The sequence below is a fragment of the Battus philenor genome, unplaced genomic scaffold (assembly GCF_028537555.1).
Source record: "Battus philenor isolate CCGP_79_NKW_IND1 unplaced genomic scaffold, ilBatPhil1.0.hap1 SCAF_1, whole genome shotgun sequence".
Lineage (NCBI taxonomy): Eukaryota > Metazoa > Arthropoda > Insecta > Lepidoptera > Papilionidae > Battus > Battus philenor.
This window is the reverse complement of record NW_027181661.1, coordinates 12,535,145-12,556,058: the sequence shown is the minus strand read 5'-3', so window position 1 is coordinate 12,556,058 and position 20,914 is coordinate 12,535,145. Positions and strand designations below refer to the sequence as shown.

The 20,914-nt window shown below is 35.2% G+C and overlaps 1 protein-coding gene across 1 annotated transcript; it reads right to left on the bottom strand.

The window, feature by feature from the left end:
* Positions 1 to 12,041: 12,041 nt before the first annotated feature.
* On the bottom strand, positions 12,042 to 20,704 carry LOC137918336 (succinate dehydrogenase [ubiquinone] flavoprotein subunit, mitochondrial-like). Its single transcript, XM_068764439.1, has 11 exons — positions 20,542 to 20,704; positions 19,856 to 19,929; positions 19,150 to 19,322; positions 17,949 to 18,104; positions 17,415 to 17,572; positions 16,594 to 16,758; positions 15,726 to 15,925; positions 14,914 to 15,105; positions 13,857 to 14,001; positions 13,175 to 13,410; positions 12,042 to 12,194 (listed from the first exon to the last, which is right to left on the bottom strand). Exons 1-11 carry the CDS (start codon positions 20,555 to 20,557, stop codon positions 12,042 to 12,044), a joined length of 1,668 nt encoding a protein of 555 aa, XP_068620540.1. The 5' UTR covers positions 20,558 to 20,704.
* Between the last annotated feature and the right edge of the window lie 210 nt (positions 20,705 to 20,914).

The following is a 20,914-nucleotide window of genomic DNA, read 5'->3' as shown; positions in this document are numbered from 1 at the left end:
ATTTCAATATAGTTTTAACAGCCGTGGTCTTAAAAGTTAATTACATTAAATAATTAATCAACAAAAACATATATAATATATAAAAACCGTTATGATTGCTTTGTCTCCTGTCGTGGTTCGACATAAAAAACTACAAAATTATCTATTTTTATTATAAGGTTCCTCTAAGAGGTTAGGTGTCAGTATTCGGGAGAAGGTAATTAAAATGTTAAATTACTGGACCATCGACCCAAACATGTATCGATAAAGGTTTCACGCTTGTATAGAATAACTTCGTAAATAATCATCAAGGACTCGATAATAGGGAATGACTAATAATTCCCAAGTAAACAGATCAAAGATTGAGTCTTTAGTTAAATCTTTACCGTGGAAAAGGAGGACACGAGATCGTTTGTAGTTTTGCACATTAAGACACATTTTAATAATTTTATTGTTAATTTTTTTTTAAATCACGTATCCCGTCTAGATGGACAAAAATGAAAACTAATTCAAAAACTTCCATAACCCTTTATAAATCTAAATTTAAATCTTGAATAAGTTATGTTTATTTTAGGAATTTTTTTGGAAGATTACACTTCTTTTAGCAAGTTCAATTCTTTTATTACTAGTTTATGCATGATTCGTAGATGAAGTACTTTTCGGATTCATTTTCGTTTTTAACGAAATTCAAAATGTTAAAATAGACACAAAAAATTAACAATACCTGTAAATTATTAAAATTTTTTCGGCCTTTTTAGCCGTAAATATGAATTTAGAATGAAAGAATCATATTTAATCTTTAAAAGATTAATTAGGATAGTATCCATGAAGATATTAGTCAAAGCTGTATCAAGGAATTCGGTCCGAATTCGATTCTTACGAAAATAAACAGTTGATGTGATATGTACAAATAAAATCTTATTTTTAGTTGTCAAAGATTGGCTATTTGTCTTTATCCTTTTATTCGTAAATTGTTGTAATAGAAACACGAAGCTTTAATGGTATAGGAATAAAAAACATGTCCGATAAATAAAATACATTAAATTCATACTGAGCTTGATAAAAAGTTTAAGATGTTTACGCTGATATTACGAGTGGTTTATATTATTTTACTATTATAGCTTATTAAGTTGAACTGTAGTCAACTTATATTTTTTTATAAAAATATTAGAAGCATTGGTCATTATGATAATAGTCTTCCAATCGACATCTGCGACATTCGAGAGCTTACAAAAATCGATTTCAGTTATCTTATAAAAATGGGTTTTTACGGCATCTGATTACTAATCATCCGATTAGCCTTCTAATGTTGCTAATTGCTAGAGACTCTTTCTACTTAACAATGTATTTGTACCACAATAAATGCATGTATGTAAATATTTCTACCAAGAACCGCATAGCTCACAAAATAGACAGCTTCTGGGGTCTTCAGGTTCTGGAGTAGAGTAAATGTAACGTAAGACGTCCACGCTCCAGACGGATAGACGACCATTTTAAGGTTGTTAAAAGACGTTGGATGTTGGCCGTTTCTAACCAGTCCTATAGGTGAGGCCTATTTCTAGTAGTAGACCTCATACGACTGAAATCTTTGAATGCATGAAAGCAGTTCTAATCCTGCAACTATTTCGGTAGTGATTGCCATTTTAAAATATCGTATTAAATGTCTCAAAATTAGATAAACAAGTAACGCTTGCATTTCTTTCGTTTTTTGTGATGGCCGATCTGAAAAATTTAGCACCAAACTTAACCGAAGAACGAGACTGAATATTGATAGAACGTCTTTTAGTGATGACAACTTAGTCGGCTTTAATATTATGATGATATTATATTTAACTCGGCATGGGTAAACACCTAAATTACGCATATAAATGAAGTATGTATAATTGATATTAAAATTTTAGCGAGGATCTATACATCCAGCTATCAACCGAGATAATGTCTTATTTTCAGAGTAAGGGGCCGCACGTAAGAATTAATAGCGCAGACCATGGAACACTTATCACGGAGCCACTCTAGCATGACATGAGATGTAGTACTCTCAGTATAAAGTTCAAATACTGACCCTTAGTGAAGCTAATGTTTTGGATAATCTCACTCACGAAAGGCAGATAAAAACAGAATTTCCATTAACAGTTTTTCTGTTAAGTACTCAAATAATGTTTTGTATGCAGACGTTTAACTAAATTCTTAATATAGTGTGTGTAAAAAAATATTAATATTTATATAGTTAGAAATTTTTACGAAAATTTATGGCTATTTCAGTTTTTTACACAAACATTTATTTATTGAAAGATATATAAAGATTAAGTTCATTGTATATGTTCTGTGTTGAATTTAATACATTTCTTTAAACGTTGAGGCCAGTTATCAATGGAGTCATGAACTCTCCATAGGATAATTGTTTGCTGCAAATGTAAAGGACTCAGGAATTTCAAATTATCATTTATAACATGCTTTTGGACAGGTTTTCTTAATTTTTTTCCGTTAATATTTAGTCGCGTTTTTCGAATACTACGTGGAAGGACAGATCTTTTTTTGTCACAAACCGAAGAGATGTTCTTGTATCTATTACCCGGTAAACCAGTAAACAAATATTCGACTAATACGAGGGTCAAACTGAAAGTTCTTAGAAAATCAAAAACTAAGCATTCTAGCAAGTTATTAGTTTTATTATAACTTTTCAAAATAGCGTCCATTTACATCAATACATCGCTGCATTCGATAGAACCATTGAGAAAAGCACCTTGCCCACTCGGCCTTAGGGGTCTCTTCGACGGCGTTTTGAAACGCAGCCACTGCTTCTTCGGCGTCCATAAAATGTTTTCCTCGAAGTTTTTCTTTTATTTTCGGGAATAAATAAAAATCGCAGGGTGCGAGGTCGGGGCTATACGGCGGGTGACCCAGTAATTCCACGTCTGAGGTCGCCAAATAGTCGATCGTTTGCCTGGCGGTGTGCGACGAGGCATTGTCGTGATGAAGGAGGATCCTGCTGCGAGGTCGTTTCTCTCGAAATTTTTCCAAGACAAGTGGCAAACAGTTGTTAGTGTACCACTCTGCATTAACCGTTTTCTGATCCTCTAAGACAACTGTCGCGTAATGACCTGTCTTTCCGAAGAACGAGGCCACCATCTTTTTTCCAACACTTCGACCTCTCTTCACTTTAGTTGGCAACTCTTCGGAAGGAAACACCCACTGAGCAGACTGTCTTTTGGTTTCCGGATCATAACAGTAAATCCAGCTTTCGTCACCCGTTAGTATGTCGAACACAGCATTTGAGTCACCTCCGTTAAATTTTTGGATCATTTCTCGGCACCAATCAACACGGCGGAGTTATTGAGTCTCGGTCAAATTATGCGGTATCCAGCGGGCACAAAGCTTCCTGACCGCTAAATGTTCATGGAGGATTTTGTGCACTTGACTCATACCTATGCCTAGACTTGTCCGAATCTGCTGATAGGTCACTCTTTTGTCAGTCTCTATCATACGCCGCACAACACTGATATTGTCTTCAGTCGTCGCTGTAGAAGGCCGTCCCTCACGCAAATCATCGGTGAGATTAGTTCGACCACGTTTGAATTCATTAAACCAGTTGTAAACTGTGGCACGAGATGGGGCTTCATCGTGAAAAGCCAATTGAAGTCTATCATAACTTTCTTGTTGACTTATATGACATCGAAAGTCATAAAAAATCATTGCACGAAAATTTTCTCGGCTTAAATTCATTCTGACGTGCACAGACAATTTTCAATTTGCCGCCAAATCGTAAAACAAATGACAAATGAATGAAATGTATACTCAATATTATTGGTAAAGAGTTCTATTTTCAAAATTTAAACTTATTTTTTTAATATAATGCTTTTAAGTTGCCAGTTCTAAAAACTTTCAGTTTGGCCCTAAGCGGATAGAGAGTTTCTAAAATTGGATTTGGTGCAATTCCTACTGTTACAGAAACCGGAACATTTTATCACCCAACGGAATTTCAATATCGCAAAAATATTTAACACAGTTCTGCGCTAAAATTAAAAAAAATCTATATTTTAAATATTTCAAATTGATATGAATAATCGTGTTTTTTTTTTAATTCAACAGTATTTATGGATAGACTATGTGTTCAAAAGACCGGGGATTAAAAATGAATTAATTAAAAACATGTCATCAAAGTATAGTGAAGCCCACATAGTCCTTTAGGACTTTCAAATTAACCTAAAAGATGTTTTTTGGCTAAGTTTTTCAGCAGATCTGGTAGTCATTAAAGTCATGTACAACCTATGTTGTCGCGTTGGAGTGGTATCTTGCTGTTTGTACCAGGCCACGAAAACCTTATATAAAAATGTTGCTCAACTCAAACGAAAATTATTAAGAAAAATGATCCTCATATATTCAATTCTTACTTTCTTTACTTGAACTTTTTGGGTAAATAATAATGTTCATGAACGTATGTTAGCTGGAGTTTTTTAACAAATTTTAATACTGTAATTTCATTTTATAACGAGGACGATAAATAAAAAAAAACCATTAAACACCCATCACTTGTAACTCATTCATTAAATAAACAGCGTCTATTTTTCCTCATCATAAATACTAAATCATCTAAAATGAATGAACACGAGTATGAATGTGCATTAAATTTTGTTTAATGTTAATAAAGCACACCACACAACACTCAAAAACATAGCATGATCTTAAATTTTGGCACAAATTGTACAGCAACAGTTCTGTGAGCTAGCAAATATTCTGAATAACAAATGAAGTGGTTTACAATTAGTTTTACTGCTGTCTTCGAACTGAATATGAATTATTTCTTTTTTATAAAAAAAATAGTTATATTACAGTGAAAATGCCTGATTAAGCAATGCATGTCACAAGATTGAACTAATGACGTCGTTCAGATTATTAAAACTGAATTAATAAAGAAAATTATTTTTGCCTGTCTATTACGCATAATATGGGACGATTTCGAACAACTATTTCAACCATATCTATTGTTTTTCACTTTGTACAAACTATACATACATAAATAGTATTAAAATGATCTGTAACTACATCTGTAACATTGATATCTACATATCGATTGAATATTCTAGTAAATTAATAAAATAAACATATTTGGTTAAACTTGTTTCTTAAGCTGAAACGACGACGACGGCTTAGAGAATATAGCTATGAATGGATATACCATATAGCGTTCACAGTGTACTTTTATGGTACAGAGAAGATACTGCTGCCCATCTTCTGAAAACTTATTTATGAGTAGCAGCAATTCTATATAGTTAATGCACAAAATGTGAATTATATAGGATTGTAATCCGGAAATTGAAGCCGCGACCGACGAATGCAAGTATCAGTTTTTTACCGCTGGACTACCATTGCGCATATGACATGACTAATTATTATTTAGAGAAACTTAATATGTAATATATGTAAAAGAACAAAAGTAATCGGCACAGCAGGCTCCATAGCTCGCATAACAGATGCGACAGAAGTCTTTAGGTTCTGGAGTTGAGACCATGGAACGGCAAGCGCAGTATAAGACATCCATCCACTAGGTGGACAGATAACTTAGCCATTGGGACACGGTTCTGGCCCAAATGTTCACGGGGCACGGGAAATTCGCTCAGTATCTATAGGTTCAAACTGGGAGAGTCCCTCGTGCATCTGTGACCTAGCGGTGGACCAGACCATGGTGCACGCAGTAACGAACTGTCCCGTATTCGCAAAATAGAGATATAATTGTAATGTGAAGCTGAAGGAATAGGTGGAAAGAAGCACCATCGCCTTCCTAATGGCAGATAAAGAACGCCGAGGAAAATTCCTAGATTATTGTAGATAAGTTATCAGGGAGGTTATAAACAAAAATAAATATTATAAGAGTATTATTAAACCTTATTCGAGAAAAAACCTTATTAGAGAAAAATGTAATATAATTTATAAATTATAAACAGGAATAAGGAATTTGGAAAATTAAACTAAATCAAAGGAACAGAGGCGATGCGCGTAAGGATTTTAAATGAAAGGAAGAGAACAAAAGAAAATGAGATGAATGAAAGAGGATGTAGCAATAGAAAATATGAAGAATGTAAGAGAAGAATGAAAATAAAATAGTAACAATGAAAAAAATATTGTTTAATAAAGTCTATGTCTCCAATACGATAGAAAAATAAGAAATAAAAATCCTTATCGACGGAGGACGCTGGATACAGACCGCTTTCTACCTGTCCTATCATATCACATCTAAGAAGGAGACCTATATCCAAAATTGGAAAATTTTCAGCGTGAATGGTGAACACATGCGATACCTTTTATAAAAAAAATTATTGGCCAAGGTAATAAATATTAACGCAACAATTTTCCGAAATCATTACACAAGTAAATGAACACAACAATATTTTACGGGCAAAAAGATAATAAGAGGTCGAATAATCTCGGCATCGACCTGTATTAACATACAGGTATAAATCTTGTCGGGTGCTTCAAGTCAGCGTCGTTGTACTCACTGGTTGTATAATATTCGCATAAATCACTACGGAATTAATTAATGTAGCTGACTGTATGTGCATGCGTACATACGTACGAATAATTGTATTGTTAGCGTCTACATAGTTTTAAATTAGTTTTTGATACAGTTTAAAGATCGTATTGCTTTGGAATGTACAATGAAATGGTTGATTTTAAATTCTAACTGCTATTGTTCACAATTGTTGCTTTTAGTTTGAACTTAAAAATAATATAAATTGCGGATGTATTGACTTGTGTTAACAACGTAACTAGAATGAAGTGTGCCCAATTTGTATCATCGATTCGATTATAAATACATAAGATCCAGACGGTATAAACACATTACATTAGTGAAATTTGCGCTTAACATAAAATGAAAATACAAGAGAGCTTATTAAAAGAGTTATAGGAAAAATATAAATACGCACTTACTCTTAGGAAAATATGTAAACAATAAATTTAAATTGGAAATATGTATGCATCAAAATTAAGTTTATTTTATTGCTAAAGATCCTCGTGGGATAGAGAAAACGAGTTTCTTTTCTATAAATGAAAAAAATAGTCGATGGTTCAACTGCCTTATTACTATAATCAATGCGACCCGTTAGAGTAACAATATATTATATAACATTTCAGTTCTAAAGACACCAGGACTTGATTGTTATTTGCAAAAAAGGTTGAAGAAAAATTATTATTGAAGACATTTATTACTATAATTTTACCGATAACGGTAGTCAAAGTAAGACCGAATAAAACTTCGAGTCCGTGATCCCAACACTCAGCATCGACGATAATTATGCAAGGATGTAGGAGGAGGAGGATTATTGGCCTAATGCGAAAATGAAAAAAATATGTTTTTCATTTTTATTTAAATGTTGATACACAATATGACCAAACAGTCATCAATTTACGTTAAATTTTCTCTTCGGCGGATATTTCATGCCGAACTTCATTCAAGAGAATAGGTATATAAGCAAGTAAGTATAAGGTCAATGGTCACTTGCGCAATTCCGGAATCCCGAACGTAACATGGATATTTATTTCATATCATGACGTATACTTGTAACATCATCTTTTATTAATCGCTGTCTGTTACGATCATTGTCCATCATGTCCGAAAAAACTTTCCAATATAATCCGTCAATATTGGTTTTTCCGATAAAAATAAGCTACATGTCATCAAAAATTTTATTGAAAAATTCGCGTCAGCTAACAAAGGAATTATTATAAAATCAAAATTATGATTTACTTAGGTATGGTCTAGTGTTATATAGAAGCATTCACCGCACTCAGCTTACCTTCAATCAATATGAGCCGGCGCATAGCAGGCGCGAGTCTTGACCACCATCCATTTTACGAGCGGCGGCGCCTTACCGACGGGGCGTCGTACCGGACACGTCACGTCAACCACTCGGAAAGGCCGAGTATTTGTCTTGTTTACGCGTGGTGAAAAAATAAACAATCGATAGATCGACGGAGCAAGCGAGCGTCCGTGGACAGGAAGCAGGGATAATAGCGGGCGCCTCGTCCGGTCGTGGTTGCCGTCATGGGGGTGGGGTGGTCGTCTGGGGTGCGGCGACGCCCAGGGGCGGAGCCTGGCTTCGCCTGCGCGGGATTAACGGCCCCCGGGAGATAGTCGCTAGATGCTCGCACAGTATTCCTCCTCGGCTTCCAACCTTTTCGTATTGTTCTACGTTATCTTGTCCGAAATTCGGGACTGTAAGTTTTTGTGCTCCTTAGTAATAAAAGGGACTCGAAACCTAGAAATATTTTTATGGGTGTAACAATAAGTGTACCTATACATTTAAACACTTGTTACTAGTATGTAATAATGTACGTGCTAATATTAAAAGGTTTAAAAAAATCACCCAAACACATAGAACCACTAAACACGCTTTGCCATCAATTTACTGAATAATCTTTGTATGTCGCGTTACAGTTTACTTCCAATAAATATACCACAACACTACGGAAATACTGTATATATAAAAAAATAAACTGCAAGAATATTAAAAACATAAATGGATCGTTTTAAGCTCATGGGCCTGACATAGCAACAGAATCACAATAAAACTTATTTAATGATATTATGTATAAACCCTGTTATATAGTACGGAAATCAGAAGATTACTCTTACAAGTTTATTTTTAGTCGTATCCTCATGATTGAGAGTCTTGGCCGAACACGTCAGTTTCTGCTACCATTTTTTTCCATTCTTTCCTGTTTAGTTCTAAGGAGCCGTAGTTTATGTTGCCCGCTTTTTAAATTGTCTCATCCCAGCGAATATGTAACCATTCTCTAACACTTTTACCCTCCGCATTGCTGACAACTATTATCTTTTCCCAGATTATCTGAGCGACTACGCGTTATGTGGCAGAAGTAATTGAGTATTTTACGCAAGCAGACTGTTGATAGTAAGCCGGGTTCTAATTCTGAGCTCTTTGATTATAGACATGTTATTCCGCGCGCTGTCCACGGGCTGCAAAGCTGCATGCAAGTTCACAGACAACAAATTTTTAAAGAAACAAATAGTCACCTAATTAGGGCGCTAAAGTGAAGATAATAATAAAATGTTACGGAGGCGTAAAGAGGGGCTAACCGAGCCTCGCCCCTCCTCGTTGATTACGCACAGGGCTTTCATTGAGCATTTATAATTGCCTACGGGTTACATGCCTACAGCACTTTGTAACCACATTGGATACCCTTCTAATTATAAAAAATACAGTATTGGATATTTCAACGTAACACAATGTCACTGTTACCAAGTATTATATGTTTAAGTATGCTGTTACGTGTTCTTTCAAAAATATATTTCTTTATAAATTTTTCTTACACTTTTATCTTATTTGGTCATTATTTACGGAAAACCTACAGCTTGTTCAAATATTAATAATAATAAATATTTTTCGGAATATCTATCAACTCTGACTGACGGAAAGAATCAGGGAAAAAAAAGAGAATAAAATTATCAAAGGATAAAGGTAAAAATAAGGGATAATAACAATAAAAAGGACATTTAGATTATTTGTAAATTATATTTAAATTACATCTCATATTTTTCTATCCAGCGACTGAAGATTTAGGATTTTTTGTCACCTATTTTTAGGCGTATGTGGTTCAGGAGGATTCGAATTCGTCAAATTCGTAAAGAGCTCGAAGCAGCAGCTATGTTATTTTTATTTTTATTTCGTTATTAACAACATTTTTATCTTAGCAGATTTTTACAGAGTTGTACATATTGACATATACATAACCTCCGATACAATTAATAATCTTTATATCCTTTACCGATAGAAACTAACTCTTTTGACATAATTCTCCACGGTTTCTTCAGTGTATTGGTAGTATATAACTTTTGAATTTTAAATATACTTTTGTTTTCTCGGGGTTTTCTTTCAACGCTTGTGAGCGTTGCCAAAGTTTACATAAAATGAACGTTTTGTGAGGTCAATATTTGAGTCTTGGTTTTTATTTGACTGCTACCTAAGTAGCACATGCAGATTAGTTTTTAAGGTCGCGAAGCTCGAGGAATTTCTCGCCTTGGCTCAGGCTGTTAAATACTACAACTTCAACGGTTTAAGCGAATTATTATCATAGATCCAATGCTCAATCTTGTAATCACAAATTAAAATTAGATAGGTACTAAAAACAATTTTTTAAAATTACTAATGGTCATATTTGTATGTTATGGTACATGAACGAAAGAATACAACTTCATCAAATTTCATTCCATGTAATAATTCTTTCGAAATATCGATTGTTTGATTTTATACTAAATTAAATTGTTGACCAATTTATGTCCCATAAAATAACGATTATGAAAAACTAAATAACACAAGAGGAGGAGAATGCAGATTTGTAAGCGATCGAAACATATTCCAGCAAATTGGAAAGTTGACGTGATATTTAGAATGCTACATAATACACAGAATGTAACGTGAAGATCACAGAATAGCAAAGGCAACGTGACATCCTCCAAAAGTTGGATAGAGATAGTTGTGAAGATCTTGGAAGACGCTGCTTTCAAACGCTTATTTTGGAAATCTATCGGAGTGGCCTATGTCTAATAGTAGTTTTAGTTGATGACGATGATGAAATATCCTGGGAGCGTTCGACTTGATTTAATAAAAGCTAACAGTTTTATAGTGCATAGTCCAACAAGTATGGCAATATACTATGGCTGACAATGAGTGTGAAATCGAGGTGAGGAGAAAAATAGTTAGCAGCGGGATCGCTTCTCTATTGACACTTCAATAAAACCACGAAAAAGGTCGCCGTATTTGCGTAAAAGTCAAAGTATTGTACGCAAAAATAAAAACCTAAATCCGTATTGGTCGGGTAAAAAGTAAAGAGTAATCTCATTATTTCAAAAGTATCTAGAAAATATAAAAAATGAGATTTTGTATTTGATTAGTTCAAGGAATTCTTCGACATCTACTACAAAAATTAACAATACGATAATACAAACAAAGAATATTTTTCTTTACCAATGTAATTGAGGTATCTACACTATACATAAATATAAATCCTTATTTTGCTTGGTTGCGCCATAACAACTATAGATTTCATTCGTCTTTTTATAAGTTCGCTAATATTTTGTAGGAGCTCCTTGGGTAACAAAAAAGTTGCAGTAACTAATTCTAGAAAATGTAATGACTAAACACTGTCAAAATCGGTTTGCCATAAATTTCGTGCGTTTAACAATTCTTTTTAACAGCAGTATCGCTGTGTTTATCTACAACAATAATTTAATTAATTAATTAAGAGTTAAGTGGTCTAGTATATATGTTATACTTTTTCAATTTAAATGCGATAACCCAACAACTTGTAATAGTACAAAATCTTCTTTAAATTTTTCTTTATAGGCATAATACATTTGCAACCCGAAGACCAATCGTAAATTATAATATGTCATCAATGTTAGAAGTCTCCTCTTGGCTAAGCTCCACCAACTCAATTAAGGTTATTAAAAATCAATTTATTTCATTACAAGATATACTAAATGCCACAAGTTTAAACTTGAATATTTCAATATTATACAAAACAGTTAACATTAACAGACAGGCTATGTTAGCACGTTGGATGTGATGAACTTGCAAACACCTGGCTAAGGTGCGGTCATCACGGTTACAAAACCATTTAATTTCGACCCGCACCGTCCCTCTCTAATAGTATATCATAGAGTAAGAGCGGAGCACATGTTGGGATCATAACAGGTCATTGGTTAATAGTCGGGGGATATCAATGATCGATTCTGTCAAAAATATTGGGGTTGAATATAAACAACGGGCGAATTGTTGTGGGAGAAATTTGCTTCGATGTATTCATAATTTGTGTTGTATCAATCGACATTTTGTTACAAATATAGAACAAATTATCGATTCTTGCTGGGACAAAAAATGTATTTATTCTTTCGACCGAATATGGTTGAGGGGTTAAAATCCAACTTACGAAATAATACACATCACCAAAAATTTCAAGTGTTTATTTTTTAAAAGTACTCTGAATAAAACTATAGCTTAAAAGTGTATATTCTAAGCTATAATGCGAAAAAACGTTAAAAAAAATTAATACACTCTTGGGACTGGAGGAATGGTCTGAACCTCGTCGTCGAGAGTCTTGTCGATGACGGGTCTGTAAGTGATAGTTACCTTGCCGGTCTTTAAATCTGGCAAGGACAAGCTGTGCTTCCTCCAATGTTGTTCAATCGGCTTCGGTTTCTGTAGAATAATACACAAAGTTTATTTATCAATAGGCTGTCGTCATATTAGCCATCACATTTAGCTTGGGTTGAGAATCTACCAGGGATGGTTGTTTTGTGAACGGTGGCACCAAAAATCAACGAGTTTGCTTGTTGCACATTCAAAGATCGATTCGATTGATTCCTGTTTGAATAAGTGGGCGATTGTTAGCAGTTCCAAGTCTAAGTGCTGGTCTTCATTACGGACATACCACGGTACGCCGGTGGCGCGCAATGGCACCAGTGGGCGTTTATATCACTGGCTACCAACGAATTTAGTTAGGCTAAGTTATTTTGGCCACATCGCCAGCAGTCAACCAGATAACTTTAACATATTACTGGATTTAGGTAAAGTAAATGGTAAAAGACCCCGTAGGCGATCACAGAATCGCTAGTCTGATCAAGTCAGATCAATAAATGGATTCTCCGTAACTACTGCCTCGAGGAAAGCAGGTATAAGATAGTATAAAAAGACTGTCATAGCTTCCGTCAAAATGTTTCAAGACAGACACAGTCCTCGGCAATTACGAAGAGACTGAAAGAAAAAATCCATGACATGTAAAATCACCATATTGTTGCGTCGTGTGACGATCACGAGCCGGCTGCCGCGGCGTGTGTAGACCAGAGCACCTTCCATGTCGGCAGGCTGGTAGCAGTCAGGAGCGCCGAAAGTCGCTGGATGCATAAGGGTAAGATTGGCCATTGTGGCGGCCATTGGGGGAGGACCATTTTCTTGCAGTTAGCGTTTATCGGTTGACATGATAACGTTTCACGATAGTTCACTATTTAAAGTCTTGGAGGAACTATTAAGTGACTTTCAGGTAAGAAACTTCAAATTGTATTTATCAGTCGAAGAATTAATTTGTTCTGTTATAATTATTTGTCAACTTTTTGATCTTGAACAGAGCAGCGGTTTACTCTGCCAGCGAAACAGACCTCCGTGATTAAAATGTATTTTACCTGATCTTTCGTAGATTTACTGTAATCCATTTCATCCATTCGCTTCGGAAAGTCATCTCTGAAATGAGCACCTCGACTTTCGGTCCGATTGAGGGCGCAGGCAACCACCTGTATCGCAGACTGAAGCATGTTCTGCAGCTCTAATATCTCCATAAGGTCAGTATTCCAATTTTTTTTGTTATCGGTAATGGTGATTTGTTCAAATGCTTTGTACCACTTTTGGATCTCGTCATTTCCTAAAATAGTAATATAGCCGTGAAATACGAGCAATGATTAGTATAGAGCATTAGTTCCCAAACGATCAAGGTGGAAACCGAGGAGTTAATGGGTCACAATTCGTAAGCTCGAGTGTACAAAAATTTATTTGCTTTCGATAATGAACCTAAAATGTTAGCTTCACTTTACCTATCAAAATAGGCAGATATTTTAAGAAACTTAGCGACTGTTACTTGTAATAAAATATTTCTAGGAAATAATTTAGAGATCTAATAATATTTATTTTGTATAGTTTTTGCCATTTGGTAGAAAGAAATGTGGGGAAATTTTGAAACTGGCCTAAGAAAAATAATTGTGATGTAAAGTTTACATCAAACACACACAAAATAGCCTATTACACAAAACTGTGGATATAATAGAGCTTCATAAAGACAATAAAATTGAGTTGACCAAAATTTGCAAATACCTTCTTTGAGCAATTTATCTTCTCTAAACACACCACATTTCGCCTGCATGGTGTTGCGCATGGAACTTCGTAGCTCGTGTGGCATTACACATCCTTTTGCATTTTTTAGCTTGTCCAGATAGTCGAGAGTCGCATCGCAAAGATTCTATGAAAAATACATGTGCAGAGGGGATTATGTAAGTATTAATTACAAAGTTTAAATAACTAACACGTTTACATTACATAACATTAAAAAGGATTTTTCTATAAGCTGGGTTGTAAGTTTTATAAAGAAAGATTCACATTTGTTTTGACAGTATGTCATTTTTTTCAATTACCATGACCGCCTCCCTAGTGCGGTATATTAAGTTTTAATTATTTTTAATAAAAAATGCAGCCGCGTTTTTGCCCGCTTTTCTTTGCCTGTTTAAAAAAGCAAGCCTAATATGGAAAGTTTCTCACAGAGATGGAAATTAAATACATATTTTAGTTTTGACTATGAAAGAATATTCATCTATGCTAAGCGATTGATAATAAATGAATAGTTAATTATTTAGCCGTTACAGTTTATACACCTTTTACCAATCTCTCTGTATCAAGGACATATAGTTAACAATAATTTTAATATGTAGTATTCTTCTATATGTTGTTTGCTTTAACTAACCGTTATTTATTTCTCTACTGTTTCCGTACAATGGTTGCCTGGAAGAAATTGCCTCGAGTGATAAGAACGCCAATTTACTTTTTCTTTACTATAATGCAACTATATATATTTTCCAGCGTGTATAAGATATAATGTAAGTAAATAAATAATTCAAAATTAAAAATTGCTTAATCATTATTGTATTAACTAATTCTGAAAATATTGATTTTTGGATCCATACATTAATTGAGAGTTACACATTTACCCTTTCAAGCTTTACACCTATTTCAAATCACCCTGGAGATAACATGTCGGAAAAATTCTGAACCGCTATACAAAAATAGTATTGTAACTCCGCACTAGGACACAATGTGTGATTTGAGTATCTAAAATAATTTTAGTTCATTAGCCTATGATAAAAATAAATAACCGTACGTCTTTAAGGTCCGGTTGGGCCTCGCCGGGCTTGAATTTTTTGCCAATATTATGTCCAATGGCCCTGCCAAAGACCACAACGTCGAGGATGGAGTTGGCACCGAGCCTATTGGCGCCGTGGCAATTACTGACGGCTTCGCCGGCACCGTGCAATCCGGGTATAGGGCAATCACCGCTCTTATGTACCAGACACTGAAATGCCATGAATGCTATTACAAAATATTATAACAAGGGCTCGAATTTATTTTACAGCAATTTAATTCGTGTAGCACGGTAGGACTTTTTACCACTTTTATGACATTTATCTTTTTTTGTACGTTGATTCAGTATTATCATCGTCATGTCAACCCAAACACCTACTGTCTACCCCAAAGAACGCTACGATGACCGGTATTGAGCTGCCCGCATCTAACTGATACCAGTACCACTTCAAACGAGCAACTCCTCAGGCTACATCCTAATTAATTCAAAACATTTCTAATTTTCCCATTAGTTTTAAATTATTTTCCAATATAGAATAATGAAAAATAGATACACAACAAGATGACGACTTCAAAGAAACTATTTATATTCGCCGACGGCCTGGGATGCAGGATGCACTTTGTTAAGCCCCATCGTTATTGCATTATAGGAGTTAAAACGTGTTTATGTAATCAAAGTTATGAAACAAGGAATCCTATGCGCGATATTCATGCGTGTTATTCAAATACAATTTCATGTTTTGTAATAGGTTCTCTGATGAAATAACGTTTTGCCATTAATTTTATGTTCGGTAATGACGTTTAAATCTTTTTTGTGTTGTTTAAACTCACTTCTCCGTTGTAGTTTATCGGTATGCCTCCCATTGTATAGTGAACGGTCGGTAGAATAGGCACGGGTTGCGTGTAAACATCGACACCGGTGAATATAAAGGCAGTTTCGGATATTCCGGGCAGTCGCTCACTTATCACTTCACGGGGCAGGTGGTGCAGCTGCAGATATAAATGATCTTTTTTCGGGCCAACGCCGCGCCCTGTATTATTATTCAATTAAAAATCGTCTAGATCTGGGATGAATGAAATATATTTAAACACTGTTTACTTCTAATTGTCATCATCGTCATTTTTATTGCAGGATATCCCCTGCTGAACATGAACCTTCCAGATAGATATTTTCCAAGATCGGCAGGAAGTGGTTACATCCAGCGTTTTCTGGAAACCTTAACAAAATCATCTGTCCAGAGCATAAGACCATAGCGGCCATCTGTTCTACGCGTTACGAGGCCTGCTCACTTATACCTCGACTAGCCAATCCAGGATATTCAATGACGAAGTTGTTGTTTTTGCCAAACAATTAAACCTTATTTTCCTAAAAGATTGATTAACATAAACATTCCAGTGGTTAAATCAATTAACTATGCAGTACTTTGTCAGGGGTCTATTGAGGTCAATAATTATAAATTACTACTTTTTTACTAATATAAATTACTAATCCGAAGAGCCTTGTCTTTGTCGCGCGTCCGACAAAACGTCACATTGGTAGTGTGGGACAGAGATAATGCTCTATGAAGCCGAAATTAGCTGATTTTCTCTTTCCATAGGTCGATGTGCAATATTTATCGCCGGGTACTGTAATTCGTTACGTGAGTAGTGTTTACAAGAAAACCCTACTTATTAAAAATATTAAATTAAAGCTTCTTACCTTGCCGGATTTCTGTAGCCATGGATCGGGAAACTACATCCCGGCTGGCGAGGTCTTTGGCCTTGGGTGCATACTTTTCCATAAATCTTTCTCCTTTATTATTTATAATAAACCCTCCTTCTCCGCGACAACCTTCGGTCATTAGACAACCGGACCCATACATGCCTAAAATATAATAATATATTTATATTAACCTTGAATTACACCACTACTACGGCAGAACTAGAGCACTTTTTCACGCTATCGTAACGTCCCAATAAAGATACAGAAGAAACATTGACTTATTCATTTTTTTACCTAGTAGCCATTCTCGTAACGAGTCGTGCAAAAACCAAAAGCCATATTGATTTCGTATCGAACAAAAATACATACTTACAGACCAGCTTGATTAAGACTTGTTTTACTTATCTGTTATATAGGTCAGAAAAGCGTTAAATTTTACAACGAAAACCGCATTGTTACACGGTTTACAAAACTTTGAAATATGTTCACTGTGATAATTCAAAACAAGGTTTCAGAAAGTGCTTTTGATCTCTGGTTGCTGGTGAAATTAGGTTCATCATCATTTCAATCGGGAGGACATCCACTACGGGACATAGATCCTTTAGGTTATCAATTGTACCGTTTGGGACCAGCATACAGCGTGTCCTCCAAGGACGTCTGTTTTTTACTTGGTCTATCTCTATTCTTAGTTCGATCACATAGTAAATCCCAAGCATAGCACTCTGAATGTCACGACGAGCGTTTGTGATCTTGCCTACTAGGCCCAAAGGTAATCAGATTATAAATAATCGGTTTCGCCAGTTTTAGGATTACTGTACCCGTGGGATGAAATTGTATAAACTCCATATCCTGCAAAGGGAAACCAGCTCTGGTGAACATTGCGCAACCATCGCCTGTGCATGTGTGTGCTGCAGTGCAAGAGAAGTACATTCTAGGGTATCCGCCCGTTGTAATCACGGTATTTTTTGCTTGGAATCTGAAAAAGAATAGCTTTCTACACAAAAATACATAGCATTTAATTTTGAAAATCCGCGAGTAATTTCTTAAACGATTCGTAACCACAAACACCGTCAAAGTGTGCTACTCGGGAACTAAAATAATCACACGCAAAATAATCCTAACATCAATATTTATAGATAACTAATATCACTTGTCATAATGAAAGAGAAAAATATGAAGATGTTATAGTTTCAGTTCGTAATCTAACATACCGATTGACATGACATTAATAAAACTTTCAATGCAGCCAGATGTCTTTAACAGAATTTAAATTATTGGCAAGTTATTGTTTAAGTTCGTGCCAAAAATTATACCGATATAACTTATACGTAAAAACAGAAAAAAATTGCAACCTATGTAAACTGCTGTCGTCTAAATTCATTGCAATGGCTCCCACCACTTGTCCGTCTTGAATAAGTATGTCGAGCACAAAATATTCGTGAAAGAAATCTACTTTCTCGAATTTGCTGCAATAACCATAGACAGTGTGCAATAGGGAATGTCCAGTCCTGTGAAAATAACTTGATTAATAAGTTAGAAATAAATTTAGGACCGTTAATGTTTAACTTATCCATCAAGCTTTTTGTAACGTTCATTTGTCGATAATTACGACATATGACAGGTATTTGTTTTTCTCGAAATATATACGATGTCTTTAATTACTGAAAGATTCTTTTACATATTTTATGCACAACAAATAATTTGTCTGAGGAGTCGCCATTATATCAGTCGATAGATTCACACTACAATGGATGGGCCTCGGAGTATACGAAGGTCAATCGATAGGAAAAATAAAAGATTTTTTTTTAACTTATACAGGTTTTAAAAGTTGATTACGGTGCCATCTAGTTGCACAAATTAATTCATTGATAATAGACGAGACGATGCCATCTAGCGATAGATTTAATTTTCACGTTAGAGGTTAGGTTAAATTATAGTACACATGCCCAAGAATTTCAATAGATGTCGCATCAATATTATTGAGTAAAACTGCACATGAATCTGTTTTGTGTGTCTGAAATTGTGTACGATTTAAACACTTGTTTTGTGTTGAGATATTAGCGATTTTACTTGTTAAAAACCACCGGTTATAAAAAGATAGAAAATAAATAAAATTGTAATTTAATTAATATTAACGAGTAGCATAGAGGAACTATACCGGAGTTCCAGTAGTTTTAAAACTTTTATAAGACTTGTTATGTTATATGTTGCCCTCTAGAAGTAGTGACATCTAATATAATTATTTTGAACTAAAATGAAATCCTTATTTTAGTTCTATGGGTTCGCACTTGATGTCTCTATTAAAACGGTTTTGTTAACATCGCAATAAACGTAGAAACATGGTGTCGATTGTAGCTATATAAAAATACCATTGTTTCTACGTTTGGCATAAAAGATACGTGATTTTTTTTAAAAAGTGATATTAAAAAAAGTGGATACAGATAATAGTGTAGTTTTTTTAACCAAAATCTTAAAGTCAATACCATAAAGTGAAAACGGTATTTACATTTTACACACTACGCAGGTGTGAAAAACGGGATAGAAAAACTGTACCTGTCAGCAACAGCGCAGGTTCTTTTAGCAGTTTCTTTTCCGTTTTTAATGGTGCCACCGCCAAAAGATCTTTGATAAATTTTTCCTTCTTGAGTGCGAGAAAACGGCATTCCCATATTTTCCAATTCAAAAACGCAATTGGGCGCTTCGCGAGTGAGGTAGTGGATTGAGTCCTAAACAAATAGTAACTGCCTTATGATTATTTAATTACTGGTTTAACTGATCGCCTAAGGCACAAATTGAACGCTCGAGCTCTGCCATAAGTCGACGAGGTATAAGGTAAGTGCGAAAATTATTCACGTAGCATAGCCACTAGCGGCAATAACTCTTTCGTTGCCCCCGTAACTGAAGGTAATCCATGTAAGCTTTCCCCGCGAGAAAAAGGTTGTGAACTGAGTTGACAACACAGATTCCAATATATTCTTGTTTTCATTTTAATACCTAGAAGTCACCTGACTGTTTAAATGATTTGAAATTCTGAGTTTATTACCATTTAGTATGCATGACCTAAAGATTTTGGAAGGTATTTACAAACTGCAAGCGCAGATGTTGACAGAAAAGGTAGACAGACCTTATTATGGTTATCTAAAGGAGCTAAGCACGGATATCTCGGAGGCCTATATCCAGCAATAGACGTCCCTTGGCTGAAATGATGACACATGATTCTATAAAAGATTCATGACTTTTTCTTAAATTATACACGTACCTGATCGCCAAGCCAGTCCGAACCTTTGACGGTGTCATAATAATGCCAACGCCAGTCATCGTCGTGCATGCTACCTGTAAGCAAGTGATACCCTGATAGTGACAAATAGAAATTTAATTGAAATGGATTGATCAATCTGACCCTGTTTTGCCATAAATTGTGATTTGTTTTTGTACATAAAGGGCGTTGAGTTTGTTGTTTCTAGATTTAAAGTCTTAGGTTTGATAAAACTATATAACTCGTACCGATTAAGCAAGGGTAGCAAGGCCGCGCTTAGCTCTTAAGTTGACGAAGCTCAGGTCTGGTTGCTAAATATCATAGTTTTACTAGATTGGAACTATAGTGTGACTGAAACCGCTGTACCGCGTTTTAGGTATCGGCTGTTCTATCATGTCAATCCATGCCCTCATGCTATTCCTTGGTTCCCACCAAACCGTGCTTTCCTTAGGCGCGATACAGCGGTTCTGGTCGCACCCGGATCGGTAATAATAATTGTTAACAGAAGGCGAACAATTTTTATAATTACCTTTACTTATCAATAAATGACACCCTTTACAAACTAATTTTATAGTTGTAAGGTAAATCTTACAAATTTGTTTTTTCTGATAAAGATAGTTTAGCCAATACTAAACATGTTTCTTTTTCTAGGTATTAAGTTACTGTAATAATAAACACGTTTTATATACCTATTGCAGCATTCATTCCGCCTTGGGCAGCGATGGTGTGAGACCTCGTGGGAAATAGCTTCGAGACGAGGGCTACGGAGAAGTTATGCTGCGCTAACCCGAAGGACGCTCGGAGACCAGCGCCTCCTGCCCCTATCACTAAGCAGTCATGCTGATGGTGTTGAATTTCATACGCCTTATTGCAACTCTGAACTGCTCTCCAAAAAAAGCGGAAAAAAGAAGATAATACATTACATTTTGCTTTAATAGAACTATAAGATTACCGCAGTGATAATTTTTGTACTGTTCCGTTAGCTGGGCGCAAGCCAAAAATTGCCAGTAATGTCATTTCTCTAAATTTCTTATAATCAAAAGGGAATGTCGGTATGTGGCT